This window comes from Zootoca vivipara, chromosome 17 (assembly GCF_963506605.1).
Source record: "Zootoca vivipara chromosome 17, rZooViv1.1, whole genome shotgun sequence".
In the NCBI taxonomy this organism is placed as follows: domain Eukaryota; kingdom Metazoa; phylum Chordata; class Lepidosauria; order Squamata; family Lacertidae; genus Zootoca; species Zootoca vivipara.
In genome coordinates this window covers 15,473,353-15,488,814 of record NC_083292.1, presented here as the reverse complement: position 1 = coordinate 15,488,814, position 15,462 = coordinate 15,473,353, and the positions used below count along the sequence as shown (strand labels likewise).

General features: G+C 41.3%; 1 protein-coding gene across 4 annotated transcripts in view; it reads left to right on the top strand.

Moving 5' to 3' along the window:
• Positions 1–3,530: 3,530 nt before the first annotated feature.
• Positions 3,531–15,462, top strand: part of SPECC1L (sperm antigen with calponin homology and coiled-coil domains 1 like) — a 55,381-nt gene continuing 43,449 nt past the window's right edge. The window contains exons 1-3 of one of the 4 annotated variants that reach the window (XM_035098010.2): positions 3,531–3,698; positions 7,797–7,951; positions 13,706–13,895. In XM_035098010.2, the coding sequence (XP_034953901.1) occupies positions 13,743–13,895 (153 nt within the window). In that variant the 5' untranslated portion in view covers positions 3,531–3,698; positions 7,797–7,951; positions 13,706–13,742. The other 3 variants (XM_035098009.2, XM_060269705.1, XM_060269706.1) reach the window with 3 other exon arrangements.

The following is a 15,462-nucleotide window of genomic DNA, read 5'->3' as shown; positions in this document are numbered from 1 at the left end:
GACTGTCTACCCTTTAAAATGGTAGACTGTCTAATTCATATTTAAATTTGAACAGAGATATTAAATAAGCTAAGATTATATCATACTGAAAATGTATATGTCAGAAAGCTGCAACTGGATTCCAGAGAGCTCTTGTAGTACTATTTTCTGTGCCTTTTTTGTTCTTGAACAGAGCCACTGGGCATTTACCTAGCCAGACATTGCAGGTATATTATTAAGAGAATTGATCATGCACATTGCAGCTATTTGTACAAAATAAGACTGCAGTTCAGCAAAATGAGAAATGTATGTGAGCCCCTGTGCAAAGCCCCTGAGGCAGCAATAAAAGAATGGGAGAGAGGACCTGGTTGATGTTTCATTAATTAAGGGACCGCTCCCCTGAAATGCAATCTTTGAATAAGTTGTAATATAAAATGAATCACAGGCAAAGCTCATGACCTTAATATTACATCTGCCTAAGTGATTGGAAAATCTCATTGAAAAGCCAGCAACTCAAGCACACAACTTCAGTGGGTTGGTCTACTAACCCTTTTCCATTTCAAGCTATGGAATATATGGATAGTGAGAACATCTTGGAAACATGACTGTACATAAAAAAACAGCATATGGTGCATATAACAATATCTAGTAAGTACAACTAAAATACAGACACAGCTAAAATTCAACAGCAGGAGCAAAAAAATTAAGTCCAAACCCAGCCTACAAGGTTGGTGCCAGCAAATAAAGTATTGACCTGATATGGGCAACCCTATAAGAAGGGGGCTAACCAGGCTTCCCGAAATAGAGTTCCACAATCCACACACCACAACAAAAAAGTCCTCGTCTCTCAACATGTTCCACCTAGGTGGGCATGATGGCAGCAGGATGCAGAGAGAGTAAGTCCTGTGAAGAACAGCATAGTGGGTAGGTGAGTTCGTGTGAGAGAAAGGAGTTGTTCAAATATCCTAGTCTAAAATAGTTAAGGGCTTTATGGGCACTTTGAATTGTACATAGAAATAAGTTAGTGCACATAAAAATCAATATTGTGGTTGCATGTTCCCCGGGAAAAAGTTGGTCAGTCACATCTTGTAACAGGTTAAGCTTCCAAATTGCAGTACAGTGGTGCCTCGCTAGACGAATTTTATTCGTTCCACGGGTCTTTTCTTATAACTAAAAATTCGTCTAGCGAATCCCATAGGAATGCATTGAATTTTTTTTGAATGTTTTTTTGCCCATAGGAAAGCATTAATTGAATTTCAATGCATTCCTATGGGAAACCGCGATTCGCTAGATGAATTTTTCATAAAATGAATTCTTCTAGCGAGGCAACCTCCGCTTGAAAAATCCTTTCGTTAAGTGGAAATTTCGTTAAGCAGGGCATTCGTTAAGCGAGGCACCACTGTAGTGTAATCCAACCAGGTTGTAACCAAGGCATTTGTGACTATGATCAGGTTTGTCTGAGTAAGAAAAGGAAACAACTGGCATTCCAACCAAAGTTGCACAAAAGCTGGCCCCTGGAAACCCTGGGGCACCCCACCCCAAACAATGAAACTGATATGAGTGCAACTCTATTCAAAACAAGATGTACACCTCCAACCTGGCTCAGCAGCATCTTTACCCTGTTTGTTTGCTAGCCTGCTTCCAATCCATCATTATAGGCACCAATGAAAGACCTCCAAAGCTACTGTGGATGCTCATGAAAAGGAGAGAGTGAGCTGTGTGTCACCAGCATATTGGCAACGCCCCAGTCCAAATCCCTGGATAAACTCTCCCTCTGGTTTCATATAGTGTAGATGTTAAATATTTGCTTGCTGGTTTGCAATACTTATCAGTTGCACTTTAGTTGAACCTCTCAGGGTAGCTTCAGAAGATAATAAAACATGATTGGATAGGAACAGCATAAAACAGAACTACAGCAGGACAGCGTAAAACAAAATTATAGATTAAAAACATTGGAAAATAAGGTTTTTACCTGGTGCTGGGAAGAATAAGATGGTGGGACCAGAATCAGATGAAGCTCCTTTGGGATGGAACTTCAAAACCAGAGGCAACAATGGAAAAGTCCCTGTCGCTGCCAGCATTTCACTTCAAAAGTCAGGAGAATCAAAAGCAGGACCGAAGAGGATGATTTTTTAGCACCTGAGCAGGCTTATGTGGAAATGGTTGGAGAAGGACCACAGCTGAGTGGAGGAGCATCTGCTTTGCATGCAGAAGGTCCCAGGTTCAATCCCTGGTCTCTTTGGGTAGGGCCAGAAGAAACCCCTGCTTGAAACCCTAGAGAGCCACTACCAGTCAGTGCATGCAATACTGAGCTAGATGGGATGGCAGTCTGACTCCATGATAAGGCAGCTCCCAAGTTGTTTAGGGCTTTATAAAGGTAAAGGTAAAGGGACCCCTGACCATTAGGTCCAGTGGTGACCGACTCTGGAGTTGCACGCTCATCTCACATTATTGGCTGAGGGAGCCGGTGTATAGCTTCCAGGTCATGTGGCCAGCATGACAAAGCCACTTCTGGCGAACCAGAGCAGCACACAGAAACGCCGTTTACCTTCCCGCTGTAGCGGTTCCTATTTATCTACTTGCATTTTGACGTACTTTCGAACTGCTAGGTTGGCAGGAGCTGGGACCGAGCAACGGGAGCTCACCCCGTCACAGGGATTCGAACCGCCGACCTTCTGATCAGCAAGCCCTAGGCTCAGTGGTTTAGCCCACAGCGCCACCTGGAAGAGCAGGATATAATTGTGTAGTGGTTAGGGGCCTGGAACGTTGGGTAGGCTTGAGCCAGTCACTGCCCCTCAGCCTAACCTACCTCACAGGGTTGTGATGATAAAATGGGGAACTACACATTTCACCTTGAACTCCTTGGATATAAATAGAGTAATTTATGACGTTTCCCAACCCTTTTCATAATCTGAACCTGGAAGGAAACTTTGTTAAGGTAATTGGCACCATATATGGTCAAATTTGACCTTATCTATTTGTACCTCAAAATAGGCGTGCGCAAAAATTGGCCAGTGGCCCTCAAAAATAGAGCTCAACAGCTAAACAAAAGAAGGCAAAGCGGAGCTCAGGAATTGGGGGGGGGATGGGAGTTCAAGAACGTGAATACTGTATAAGGTTAAGAATTCCCTCTCATTAGTGGAAATATGGCAGGTATACATGACTGGGACCATGTTATAAAGGCGCCTTTGCTTTATCGCACATTTTCATCTCCGAGGACCAGTTTGCTTTTCTCCTTTTGGTCGGTTTCCAGCTCCCTCAGAGCATCCCCTTGGGGGGGGGCGGGTTCCCGCCTTTTTCAAACGCCCCCTCCCCGCCGTTCAGGAGCCCCCTCGCTGCTTCCCGCCCCGCAACGAGCGCGGAGGACTGGGGCGGGGCTGGCGGGGGAATAAACACAGAGAGAGAAAGAGAGAGAGAGGAGGGCAACCGAAGCGGAGCCGCGCATGCCCCGCGAGACTCTTGGCTCGCTCGTCAGCCGCCGTGCCCGATGTGCCTCTCGGCGTTCCCGAAACTTTCGCGCCTGCGCGGTGCTGTCTCCAGCTCGGCGCCTGCGCTGTACGGCGCTCTGGCACTCTGAGGGAAGAGGGGTAATTGCAACCCCGGCGGTTGTTGTCGCTGACGCCGACGCCGCTTGGAGAAGCGCGTCCTCTTCCCTCCTTACCGGGCCTGGCTCCCCCCCCCCTCAGTGAGAAAGAAGGAGGAGTAAGCGGCGCTGTCCGGTAAGGATCGAGCGGGGTTCAGAGTTGGGGGGCGGCGAAGGGGAAGGGAACGGAAACGCCCCCCCTCACCCCCCAAGAACGACCTCCCTCCTCTGAGGCGGGGCGGAGGGTCGCCGCCGTTGTCTTGGCCGCCCAGGCCTGGCGCGGGGTCCGCCCTCCGCTCCCTCAGGGGTCTTGTTAGGGTGGAGGGGGGTGTTTGTGCTTTTCCCGACCCCCGTGTTCCGTCTCTGGAACACGATGTCTCCCTCCCCTCTAGTTACTCCTACTTACATGTCATTTCTCCATCCTTCGTAAGCCGCCTCGACCCTCTGTAGAAAGGCGGGGTATGGTGACTATATTATGATTGTTGTTTGTTTGTTACATGTCTTGCCCACTTTTCCGCCAAGGAGTTCACAGTAGTGTATATGGGTTTAGCATCAGCTCCCATCCCCAATCCCTGGCTACAGGTGCGACCATCTCCTCCTCCTTCTCCTGCCCGAAAACCCTACAGTGCTTTTTCCACATGCTTTCAGTAACGTTTGGAAAGCTGAGTAGGCTTTTATTATTTATTTGCTACATTTGCACTCCATCTTCTCCCCCACCCCCCACCTCAACTCCAGGAGCTCAAGGTGGTGTGTACATGGTTCACTCCCCCCCCCCAGGTCGGTTAGGTTGAGTGTGAATGGCTGGCCCAAGGTAAGCTTTGTGGTCAAGGAGGGATTTGAACCCAGGTCTTCTAGATTTTAGTCTGACACTCTAACCACTGCACAACACTGGATCATTTCTTTTCATCATCATCATCTTCATCACCATCATTTACTCCCCCTTCACTTTAAGGCCTCAAGTTGGTTTACAGCAATTTAAAAAATGTATGAAAGATAGTTTTAAACAACTTTTAAAGATTACAGAACTAAGGCGGCTTCTAAAAATATATATCTCAAGTGATAAAGGCCAGGGTAAAGAGGAGTGTCTTCAGTACCTATATAGAGCACTTGATATTGTTGTCAACAGAGCAGCCGCCTACAGCCTCCTGGTGCTTTTTTCCATCTGTTGTAGGGCTGCCAACAGCAACCTGCATGGTCAGTGGTGATGGGAATTGGGAGCCCCAGGTTGGGGGAGGCTGAGCTAAGACCATACATAGCACAGGGGTTCCCTAGCTGTGGTCTTTCAGCTATGTCTGGTTCTGTGCCAGATGGCTAGAGACTGCACAGGACACCCATTACATTAAATAGTCATATTGATTTCTAATTGTATTTTTATTATTTCTTTGATTTTATATATTGTAGTTTTTTGTATTACAGTGCGAACTCTATGGAATTCAAGTTGTGATACAATAAATAAGAAATGAAAGAAGCAATTAAATTACACTTTAAAATTATTTTATTTTAGAAATTTATGAGGTGCTTTTCCACATTTGTGTGGAAAAGTCGAGTATAAATTATATACATACAACTGACACTCCAAACCAGGGGTCAGCAAACTTTTTCAGCAGGGGGCCAGTCCACTGTCCCTCAGACCTTGTGGGGGGCCGGACTATATTTTGAAAAAAAAATATGAACAAATTCCTATGCCCCACAAATAACCCAGAGATGTATTTTAAATAAAAGGGCACATTCTACTCATGTAAAAACATGCAGCTTCCTGGACCGTCCGCGGGCCGGATTTAAAAGGCGATTGGGCCACATCTGGCCCGGGTTAGTTTGGGGACCCCTGCTCCAAACTGTAAGAGGTTTGATATATTGGATCTAGTTTGAGCAAGCACTAGAACTAAGATGATCAAATAAATAATATTTAACCACCACCTGCTCCTCTTTTACTGCTATGCTGCTTGGGGCAGTTTATTATGGTTTTTAGAAAGATTAAACATAGTATTGAGTGCCATTTGGCTGAGAAGGTACTTAGGAAATGTTAACTATAATTAATGAATAATATACATTATGGTACTACTTCTGGCTGTTTGCTTCAAAGTGTTTATTTATTTATTTATAAATTTAAGCCTGTTATACCACCTTTTATATGGTGTCACAAGGAGACGTACACACTAATACAAGAACTGTAAGCAAATTAAAATATCAATTAACATCTACAACAATAAAAGTCATAATGCAACAGTGATTCCGTTAATATGAAATCATAACCCTGGTTTCCATAACTGAGCACCAGTGCTTTTTGTACCCTGTTTCAGTAATCTCTGCCTTGCAATGTTGACAAATATTCCTGCATTGCAAAGGTGGAGATGAGACTAAGAATGCCTTTCTTAAGGTTACTCAGTGAGTTCATGTCTGAGTTGATACTTATGAACAACATCTCTTATGTAAAACAAAAGGTCTCTCTGGCTCAGCATTGCTCTTGTCCCCAGTGTCTGATATTCAGACACTGCACACAAGGCTTCCTAAGCACCTGCAGTCAGCTGGTTGTTGGCACTTGGGAAGTGCTACACAGGGTGTTTTACAGGCACTGTCATTCAGCTACAAAGCTTCTTTGTCCAAGCTCCTCCTTTGCCTTCCCCACACTTGACATCATCATGAGGTGTACAGCAGGTGGGCATGGCTTGCAAGAAACAGCTTTACAGGTCAAATGAGGAGGTTTGGTTGTCCTAATCAGGCTGTGGCCTGGAGGTTCTGCCCACTTGGTTTAATGTTGCATCTGAACCAGGCTATAGATTCAGTAGAAACCAAATTGGGTAGTTTTATGTAGTCATATTTCCACCCAGATAAAGTCCCACTGTTGAATGGGTGCATTACTGTTTGCCATGAAATACAACCTCCCCTATTTTATACCACTGGTGGTCTAAAATAAAAATTTGAAAGCAACTTTTATTAAAGATCCATGCTTAATAATCTTACACAGGTTGGCAGACAAGTGGCTGTATATAACACAGTGCAACAAAACCAGTGCTAGGTCTTGGGAACCTGTATTAATACCAACCCGCATCACAGCATTCAAATTCTTTCCCCATCCCCTAATTGAGCAGCGGCTGTAGTATTTTCTTCTCATGATAGAATAGATAGAGACTGGCTAATGAAAATGGCTTCCCTAAGTGCGCCACAGATGTAAAGTGTTAGCAACAGCTGAAATGTTTATTTAATTTGCAAACAGTTGTTTCTGTTTTTTGCATTTTAAAAATGGACTGTTTTGTGCCTGTCTTATATACTCTTTGCCCTAACACTTTAGTTAAGATGGAATCCTTTAGGTGATTTCATTGGAGGATTCCTGAAAGTTTGTGAGGAATACAAGTCTGCTGAATTACACGTGTAACAATTACCCCGTACTCCTGGTCAACAAAGAAGCTAAACAAACAGGTTAACTCAGTGGTTCCCAACAGGTGGTCCGGGGACCCCCAGGGGTCCGCGAGCTATGCCAGAGGGGTCCGTAAGATGCTATTAGAATAAAAAATATATTAAATATATTTCGTATGATAACAGATTTTTTGTTTTGGCCGCTTCCTGCATGAGCAGAGTCTAGCGCAAAACTAGAATTAGATAGAGGCAGTAGTTCTGCTGTATGCCGTTAGGTGGCGCTTTACAAACACTACTGTTTTGCAAAGAGGCAGCGCACGCATTCTACTAACGCTCACCTCCCCAAGATGCTTTGCGCGTGTCGGCTTCATTTGTGCGCTACTGCGCAGGTACCCTGTCTTCTCCATTCCCCTCCCTCCTCCCTGGCGCGCGCTGCCTCTTTGCAAAACAGTAGTGTTTGTAAACAAAGCGTTGTTTTTCACGGAAGCTACAGTTCGCGTAGTTAACAATGGACCGTTGGTTAAAAAGTGGTTCATCTCATTAAGAACTGAAAATTAAAACTAACTGTATACTGATGGAGTACTCTTTTGTAACTGTAAAAAACATATAAATATAAAATATAAAAAGACTCTTAATTTGGCTCTCACTTTTTAATTTTAGGATCAGGAATTAATGGGGGTCCTTGTCACAATAGCGGCTCAATGAGGGGTCCTCGAGAAAATTTTGTTGGGAACCCCTGGGTTAACTAAATGTCCACAAGCTCCTTCTGAGTAACATTTTTCTTCTTTTCTGTACTTACGTTCAGATAAGATTTAAAATGAATGAATGAATGAATAAATAAATAAATAAAAGGGAAATATATTTCTTTTGCACTTTGCAGGAAGCAGCTTGTGTGGATATTATAGATTCAACGATACCTGTTGTAAATCCTTGTCTGAGGCATGAGTAGGGTGTTTTGGCTATGGGTTCCGAAACATGTGGTGTGCCCTGGATAGCAGCTTAGAGGCATATGACTCAGTGTTCTTCCAATATAAGGTAATTTTTTTTGTACAGCTGGGACGCAGATTGCAATGCAGTATCCATAAAATGTCTTTAATTGGTGAACTGATCAAGTACCAGTTAATGGTAAAGCCATTAATATCCTGATGAGATTTAGGTGTCCCATTTTGTAAATTGTAATGATGAAGATGTAATTGATGTATTTCGGGTATTAAAAAGTTAAAAGGTAAAGGACCCCTGACAGTTAAGTCCAGTCGTGAACGATTCCGTGGTTGCGGCACTCATTTCGCTTTACAGACAGTTTTTCCGGGTCATGTGACCAGCATGTCTAAACCAGAGCAGGTCAGCATGTGGCAAAACCAGAGCAGCGCATGGAAACGCCATTTACCTTCCCACCAGAGCCGTACCTATTTATCTACTTGCACTTTGGTGTGCTTTCGAACTGCTAGGTTGGCAGGAGCTGGGACTGAGCAATGGGAGCTCACCCCGTCGCGGGGATTCGAACCACCGACCAAGGTTTAGTAGTTGCTGAGGAATAACTGTTCTAAGTCAACTGTGGCTATGTGGACACTTTGTAGAGCTTTTTGAGCATCTATTGCACGTCTGTTAACCTGAAGATATGGACATGGAGAGAGCCAGATAAGTAGATAGGTTGTGTTGCTTTTGACAATCCTATTTATAACTGATTGAATGCAATCCGTGTGTTGGGCCTGATGCATTCATGTTTGAAGACAATATTAACACAGAGAATCTTAATATTCTACCAATGCAATGTGAATTATGATCCTTTGTGGAATTACGGAAATGAAGTGGAACGATAGTCAAGTAGTACAGAGTACAAGGTTCATGCATTTGAGAACATGTGCATTTTGCTTACTGATTTTGAGCTTGTTGCCTCAGATGATGAAGGAAATACCGTACTTTGGTGCTTGGGAAGCATTATTACAAACAAACACCCTGACCTGATTTATTTGTAACTGCAGAATCATGCTTTGTATCTTTACGTAAAGGGAATTGAAAAAACTAAGACTAATTGGTGCTTGAGTGAGGATAAAAGGAAATGTGCTCCTAGAATTAGTTAGTTACATTTCTTACATACTGCAAAACATTTATCATTCTCCTCTTCTGGCATCATTAGTTCTGCTCTGTGCCATATTATTACATAGGAAACTAGAAATAAATAAATAAATAGCTATCATTTTCTTATGTACTCATTTACATGTCCCAGATACATTGACTCCATTATTTCCCTGTGAAAAGCATGTTAATCACTTTAAGACTAGCACTTAATTATCAGAATCATTAGACATCTATATATCTTCATCTAGAACAAGGATTCTGAAGCTTTGTAACAGTAGGTTTCTCAACTCCAGTGTGTGAGCTTTCTGAAATGTGACTAAAGCCATAGCAACATGGATTGAACAAAGCCAAGATATGTCTTGAATCTAAGTGATTGACCTCAGAATGGAAAGAGAAAAACCTGAAAAATAGCAGTCGCACCACAGACCCACGTTGGCATTTAGGCTCATTTTTTTCTTTTTCTTTTTCTTAAAAATAAGTTTGTCTCACATTACTAAGGGCTAGAACAACTTTCAGAAATTTTCAAGTGCATTATGCATGTGACTTTCAAGAAAGCCCAGTAGCTAAAAGAGTTTTGCATATAATAATTAAATGCATAAAAAGAGAAATGTGAAAGGAATATGCAACTGCTTAACTAAAACACTGGTAATTTCATCTTTCTTTGTAAGGTCTTAAATTCTTCCTTGTAAAAGTCTGTCTTGAAGTTGCCTAGTTCAACATAATTCCCTACAAGGCCCTCTGAGATCGTATGAACTAATGTAGGTACGGTGTACTGGGATGCACCCAGTGGAGGTACTGTATAGGTTTAGGTATAGGTACACTTTCCCTTGGACATGCTCAGTAATACAAAACCAAAGAGCATTCTTGGGCATGTGAACTAGATGTTTATTTCTTTTGATTCTGGTCATTTTGCTCCTTTGACATAAAAGCATCATGCAAACATTGTGCGAATATGAGTATTGTGTTCGATTATTCATTATGATCATAAGCTCCCTGTGATTTCATTGATAAAACTCTTGATGTTGTAAAGCTGAATTGCATCCTGTATGTATATTAGAATCTCAAAATTTATGTTACAACTTTTAAGTTCAAGAACACATTTATTTGCATTCTCTAGTTGAAGAGTATGCAACTCTTAGGCTGCAATCCTATACAGTACACTACAGTATTACCTGGGAGTATGCTCTGCTGAGCTCAGTAAGTTTTGTTTCTGAGTAGACATGTATCAGATTGCACTATTAGCCACTGGAAAGCTATCTTACACAATGTTTTAGGCCTAGGAATTAGCATTCTTAAGATATCTTGGCTTGTATTTAAATACTAATGAAAAGCAGACTTATTGCTTAACCCAAACATTGTTTAAAAGATGTGCTATATCTACTTGCAAATATTCAGTGACTATCCTACTAAAATTGTAATGTGTGATAGAATTAACATAAAGATAGTCTTTCACCTTTTAAAAGTTGCTACTTTTAAACTCAGATATTGAAATCTTACATAGGAAGCTTATCCTACCTTACTGTTGTAGAAGGAACTATTCTTTTATTATTTATTTCATAAAATTTATGCACTGCTTGATTGTTTTAAAAAACCTTCAAAACACTTTACAAAAACGATAAAACAATAAGATTATCAATAAGAAAAATTAACACAATAATTTGAAACTTTTGAAAAGCTAAAATAACAACAGACTAAAATTAAATTAAAACTCGCATCAACTTTCTAAACTTCTGGGTAGGCTTGTCTAAACACAAAGGTTTTTAGTTAATCATGTTTAATTCAATGACATTTAATGCCAAGTACACATGCATATTTTTAGGTTGCTACCTGCTCATGAAATATTTGTGTCCGATTACACCATTTGCTTTAAATAACATAAGAATACATAAATTTAAATAACATAAGACAATGAGATCCGGTAATTGCAAGTTATGCACAAAGAGGCAGAAGTGATATGTGATATTTAATTTGGAGTTGCAGTTGCTAAGAAGTCATTGCTGTGGAGTTGGAAGGTGCAAGTTTCTCTCTCCAAATGTTTTAGAAATACTTCTGTTATGTGCCTTGGCTTTGTGGCTGCCATTTCTGGCATATAAAAAGTAACCATTTCATGAAAGTTACTATTTTTAATGTTTTTTCAGATACTTTCCAAGTAAGAATGGCCCGGGGTGCAGGGGAACTTCTGACTACCGGTTATCATTCCTTAACACTAATAAGACTGTTTGTATTTCTGACCGTTGCTTTCCATCTCTGTTTGTTTGTTTTAAGAGATTTCTAGACTGCCTTTTAGGGTCATACTGTCACAAGGTGACTTCCAAAATAAAAAACACACCCAAGTATATATGGAGAAGATTGAGTGTTCCCATAGTAGAACTTTCCAGGCTCCTTCCCCCGCATGATATCCCCTTCTGCTGCCCCCCCCCAATGTTCCTAACTGTTGAAGGATCCTCTGAAACTGTAGAATGGAGCAGGGAGGGCTTCAGAAACCAGGGAAAATTGGTAATGCAGAAGCAGGAGTGATTTCTCTGCCTGCACAAGACATATTTGGATCCACACACAAACACACACACTCAATAAGTCAGTAAACCATGACAACAATAACATTATTAGTAACAGCCTAACATAGGAACCATACAAATAGCTAAAACTATTATATGTCACTTCATACTGGTTCAATTAAACAGAATTCACTTTAGTGACAACCACTAGCTTAGATGTCTTTAAAAGGAGATTTGCAGATTGAGAAAGCTGTTGAGTTTTAGTGTTGTCTCTGTACAAAGAACAGTTGACAGGCCCCAGTGGGTTTTATTATCTAAAACATAGACAGTAGATGTTATAAAGGCAGCCAGTGAATTCTGGGCAAACATGGGCATGGCCTGTGGGAAGCATAGCTGCCAAGTTTTCCCTTTTCTCACGAGGAAGCCTATTCAGCATAAGGTAATTTCCCTTAAAAAAGGGATAACTTGGCAGCTATGGTGGGAAGTGCTGGACTTTCTACATGGCCTGGTGCAAATGACCTCAGGCAGCACAGCTGAGGAGCAGGGAGAGGAAGGCAAGCAGCACAGAAGAGCTGTGGGGGCACATACCCAATCCAGGCATATACCCACATACTGCAGGGGAACACATACCCAGTCCAGGTGAGGAAGCTGCCAGGTTGGAGACTAGAAGCAAGAAAGGGTTAGGCTCGGGTAAACAAGCTTGGAGAGCTGAACCTCCATCCCAGGGAGGGTGGTAGTTACTCTAGTCAAGAGAGAGGAACCAGCCAGCATTTCCCCTAGCTGCAACAGCCCTGTCACTGGACCAAACCCTACTGTTTGGAGACCTAGTAACCTTAAGGGGGGGTTCGTCACTTTGCTCCATCCCAGTGGCACTTGGGGAAGAGACTGACCTTCAAAGAAAAGCATGAGCAAGAAAGAGCCAGTGGAGAAAGAGCTCAACCTTTAATCCTGAAGAGGACAATAAACTATAAGCCTTTGGCTAGACAGACCTGGAAGCAGGAGATTCTTTACCTAGAGAGCCCTCCAGCATTGTAAACGTAATCACTAAAGGCTTCTTCTTGGGGGAGAAATGGAGGTGAGGAGGTTGGCATGCAATTTTGCCTGGGCAAATTCTATAATTGTTTCTCTCCTGTGTAAGTGGAAAACTGAAGTTGTCTGCAGCATTCTTCCCTTGTGGGACACTGGTGACAATGACGCTTGGGTCATGCTGCCTAGAATTGAAAGGGGCAGAACTTCTGACAGCCCCTTTTGGGCTGGTTGGTTTAAGGCCATGTTAAATGTTTCCCTGCCAGGGAATTCTAGATTATCTTTGCATGACTTCATTGAATGTGATCCTTCTTTTGGATAAAAATATTAGTGCAGGCATCCCCAAACTTCGGCCCTCCAGATGTTTTGGACTACAATTCCCATCATTCCTGACCACTGGTCCTGTTAGCTAGGGATCATGGGAGTTGTAGGCCAAAACATCTGGAGGGCCGCAGTTTGGGGATGCCTGTATTAGTGCATGTAAGATTCCTATAAATAGTATAGAAGAAAGTTATAACATCTGAAGTCCCTTTAACATTTTGCTGTTTTGTCCATATGTACTCACCCATTGTGTTATTGATGGGCAATATTCAAGTAATTTAAATTCCCTTTTGCTTTATTATATTTTATTCATGAACTTTTTTCAAGATTTCCATCAAGCATTAAATATATCTTATGCATCAAATTATGTTATGACCGCTTAATTGAAGAACTGCCTACCATTTAAGTACCATTTTATTATTAATCCTTGATTTTCATTCTATTCTCACTACTGTAAATGAAATATCTTCAGACTTGTCCTGTCCATGCTTTATTCCCAATGAATAAACTTCTGTTTCTAGTTGAAAAAGTACAAAATAGTTGCTCATTTTGAGCTAATTGCAACCTTCAAGTTATTACAAGTGTTTTTGGGAAATTATGCAAAGATAGTTGTGCTGACTTGACCTCAGTTCATAAACTGTTAATGAAGCAAAAGTTTTATCTTGCCAGTGGGCATTGGCAAGGTCATTCTCTTGTAGTATCGTGGCTGTTAAACCTCCTCACTGGGGCTGGCAGGGGTGGATGGGAATTGTAGTCCAAAACATTTGGAGGGTATCAGGTTAGCAAAGGCAACTTTGAAAGAGTATGAAACATGCTGTTAGAGATTATATTTGTCCTTAATGTTATTACAATTCTTTTCTGTTTCTAGATTTGTTTGTAAATGCATATCAAACAGGTAGCCAAGAATGAAGAAAGCTAACCGGAGCGTTGGTTCAATGCCCAAGGTGTCTGGAATAAATAAAATACAAACGGTGGAAAAAGTCAAACCAGAAAACAGTTCCACAGTATCTGCGGTGACAAAGCTTTCAAAAGCTGGGACAGCATCATCATTATTGAAGGTATTTTCTAATTAGTTTTCTTTATTTAGACTAAAGTAATTGAGCTGCTAGGTAATGTAGAGCAAAACGGTGGGCCGGGGAGGGGGGGAGAGACTGGAGGCATGGGATCCAAATGTTGCAGTGTGTGCTTGTGTTCAAGACTGTCCCAGCACAGTTCTAGAGCCAAGTCAAAATGCAGCTGCAGTACTTCGAAATCTTTTTGACAATTCAAGGCTCAGATACTACTTTATATTGCATTATAATTAATTTAACAAGCATAATCAGGATGTTGTTGAGTTCTGTACAAGTCTCTTCTTTGCATATCATACCATTCTCTGTTGTCCCGAGTTATGGAATGTGAAGGTGTGGGACCAAAACTAGAACCTAGACTATTTCCCAAGACTTGTGAACAGAAACAGACAGATCAGGATATTATTGCTGTCAGCTGATTATATCGGAATGCCCATGTTGTTATGCTCATGTTGTTATGCTAGTGTTGCCTCAGTTTGAGTGAGAAGCAGAAATATGCCTACTACTAGAATAAAAGAGTGAAAAGGCTTTGTCCAGTTCTGCTAAGTTTTAGGATGGTAGTAATATGTTTTCTTGCATATGTTGGCACACAAATAAGTAAGACTGCTTATCTGTTTCTCGCTTCTTCCACTCTGTCAGAAACCCATGAAAAAGGAGCATGTTAAACATAGGTGCAAAGCTAATGACACCCCAGCCTTTGAATGCCCTCATCAGGGCTAGCTGCCTGACACCTACTTTTAGCAGTTTCAGGAGCCAGGTGAAAAGTAGTTTTCTTTTCCCAGGCCTTACTTTTAACCTACCTGATGCTTTTTGAATATTGCACAGCATTTCATTGCTTTAACGTATGTTTTGTTGTTTAGCTGTAACCATGTATGATAAGGCAGGTTATAAATATATTAAATATATAGTGCAAAAGCGCAGGGGTGAACATGAACTGATGTTGTATCATTAGTATCCCTCTGCTAAGGACCTGACTTGAATCTTTGCAATGTTGATACTGTATAACACTTTTCATCAGCCTCACATAAGGATAATGATGCATTACTGAGAAAGTAATATACCTTTTTTTTTTAGATCAGCCAATTATGATCATCAGAATATTTTCCTCTTAAGAGGCAGTTTAAATAGTTTTTTTCTAAGATCATAATTTGGTTTCAAGTTACATCAACAGGTGATTCATCTTTGCTCTTTGTCATTATGATAGCTGAAGGATGACAATCCAATTAGGTGTTCCCACTGTAGGAGGATTTATACATTCAGATACTATAGCAAATAGTGGGGGAGGGGAGGGGGGAGACCAGTATTTGGTGTCCACTTCAAGCCATCATTTCTGATTTTTATTTGCTGGATTTATCACAAATCCAGTTGTTTGTGATAATTGGAAGATTGACAATTCAGGCATTATACGAACCATAGTTAAGGTGTGATATTTGACTCTTTAAAAGAAGAATAATCTATTCAGTCAAAGTAATCATTCCACATTTCCTCATTTGAACTTGTGTATTCTTGACAGATGAGAATCTGTTGCTCTTAAGGAAGTCCTAATTACCAGACTTTG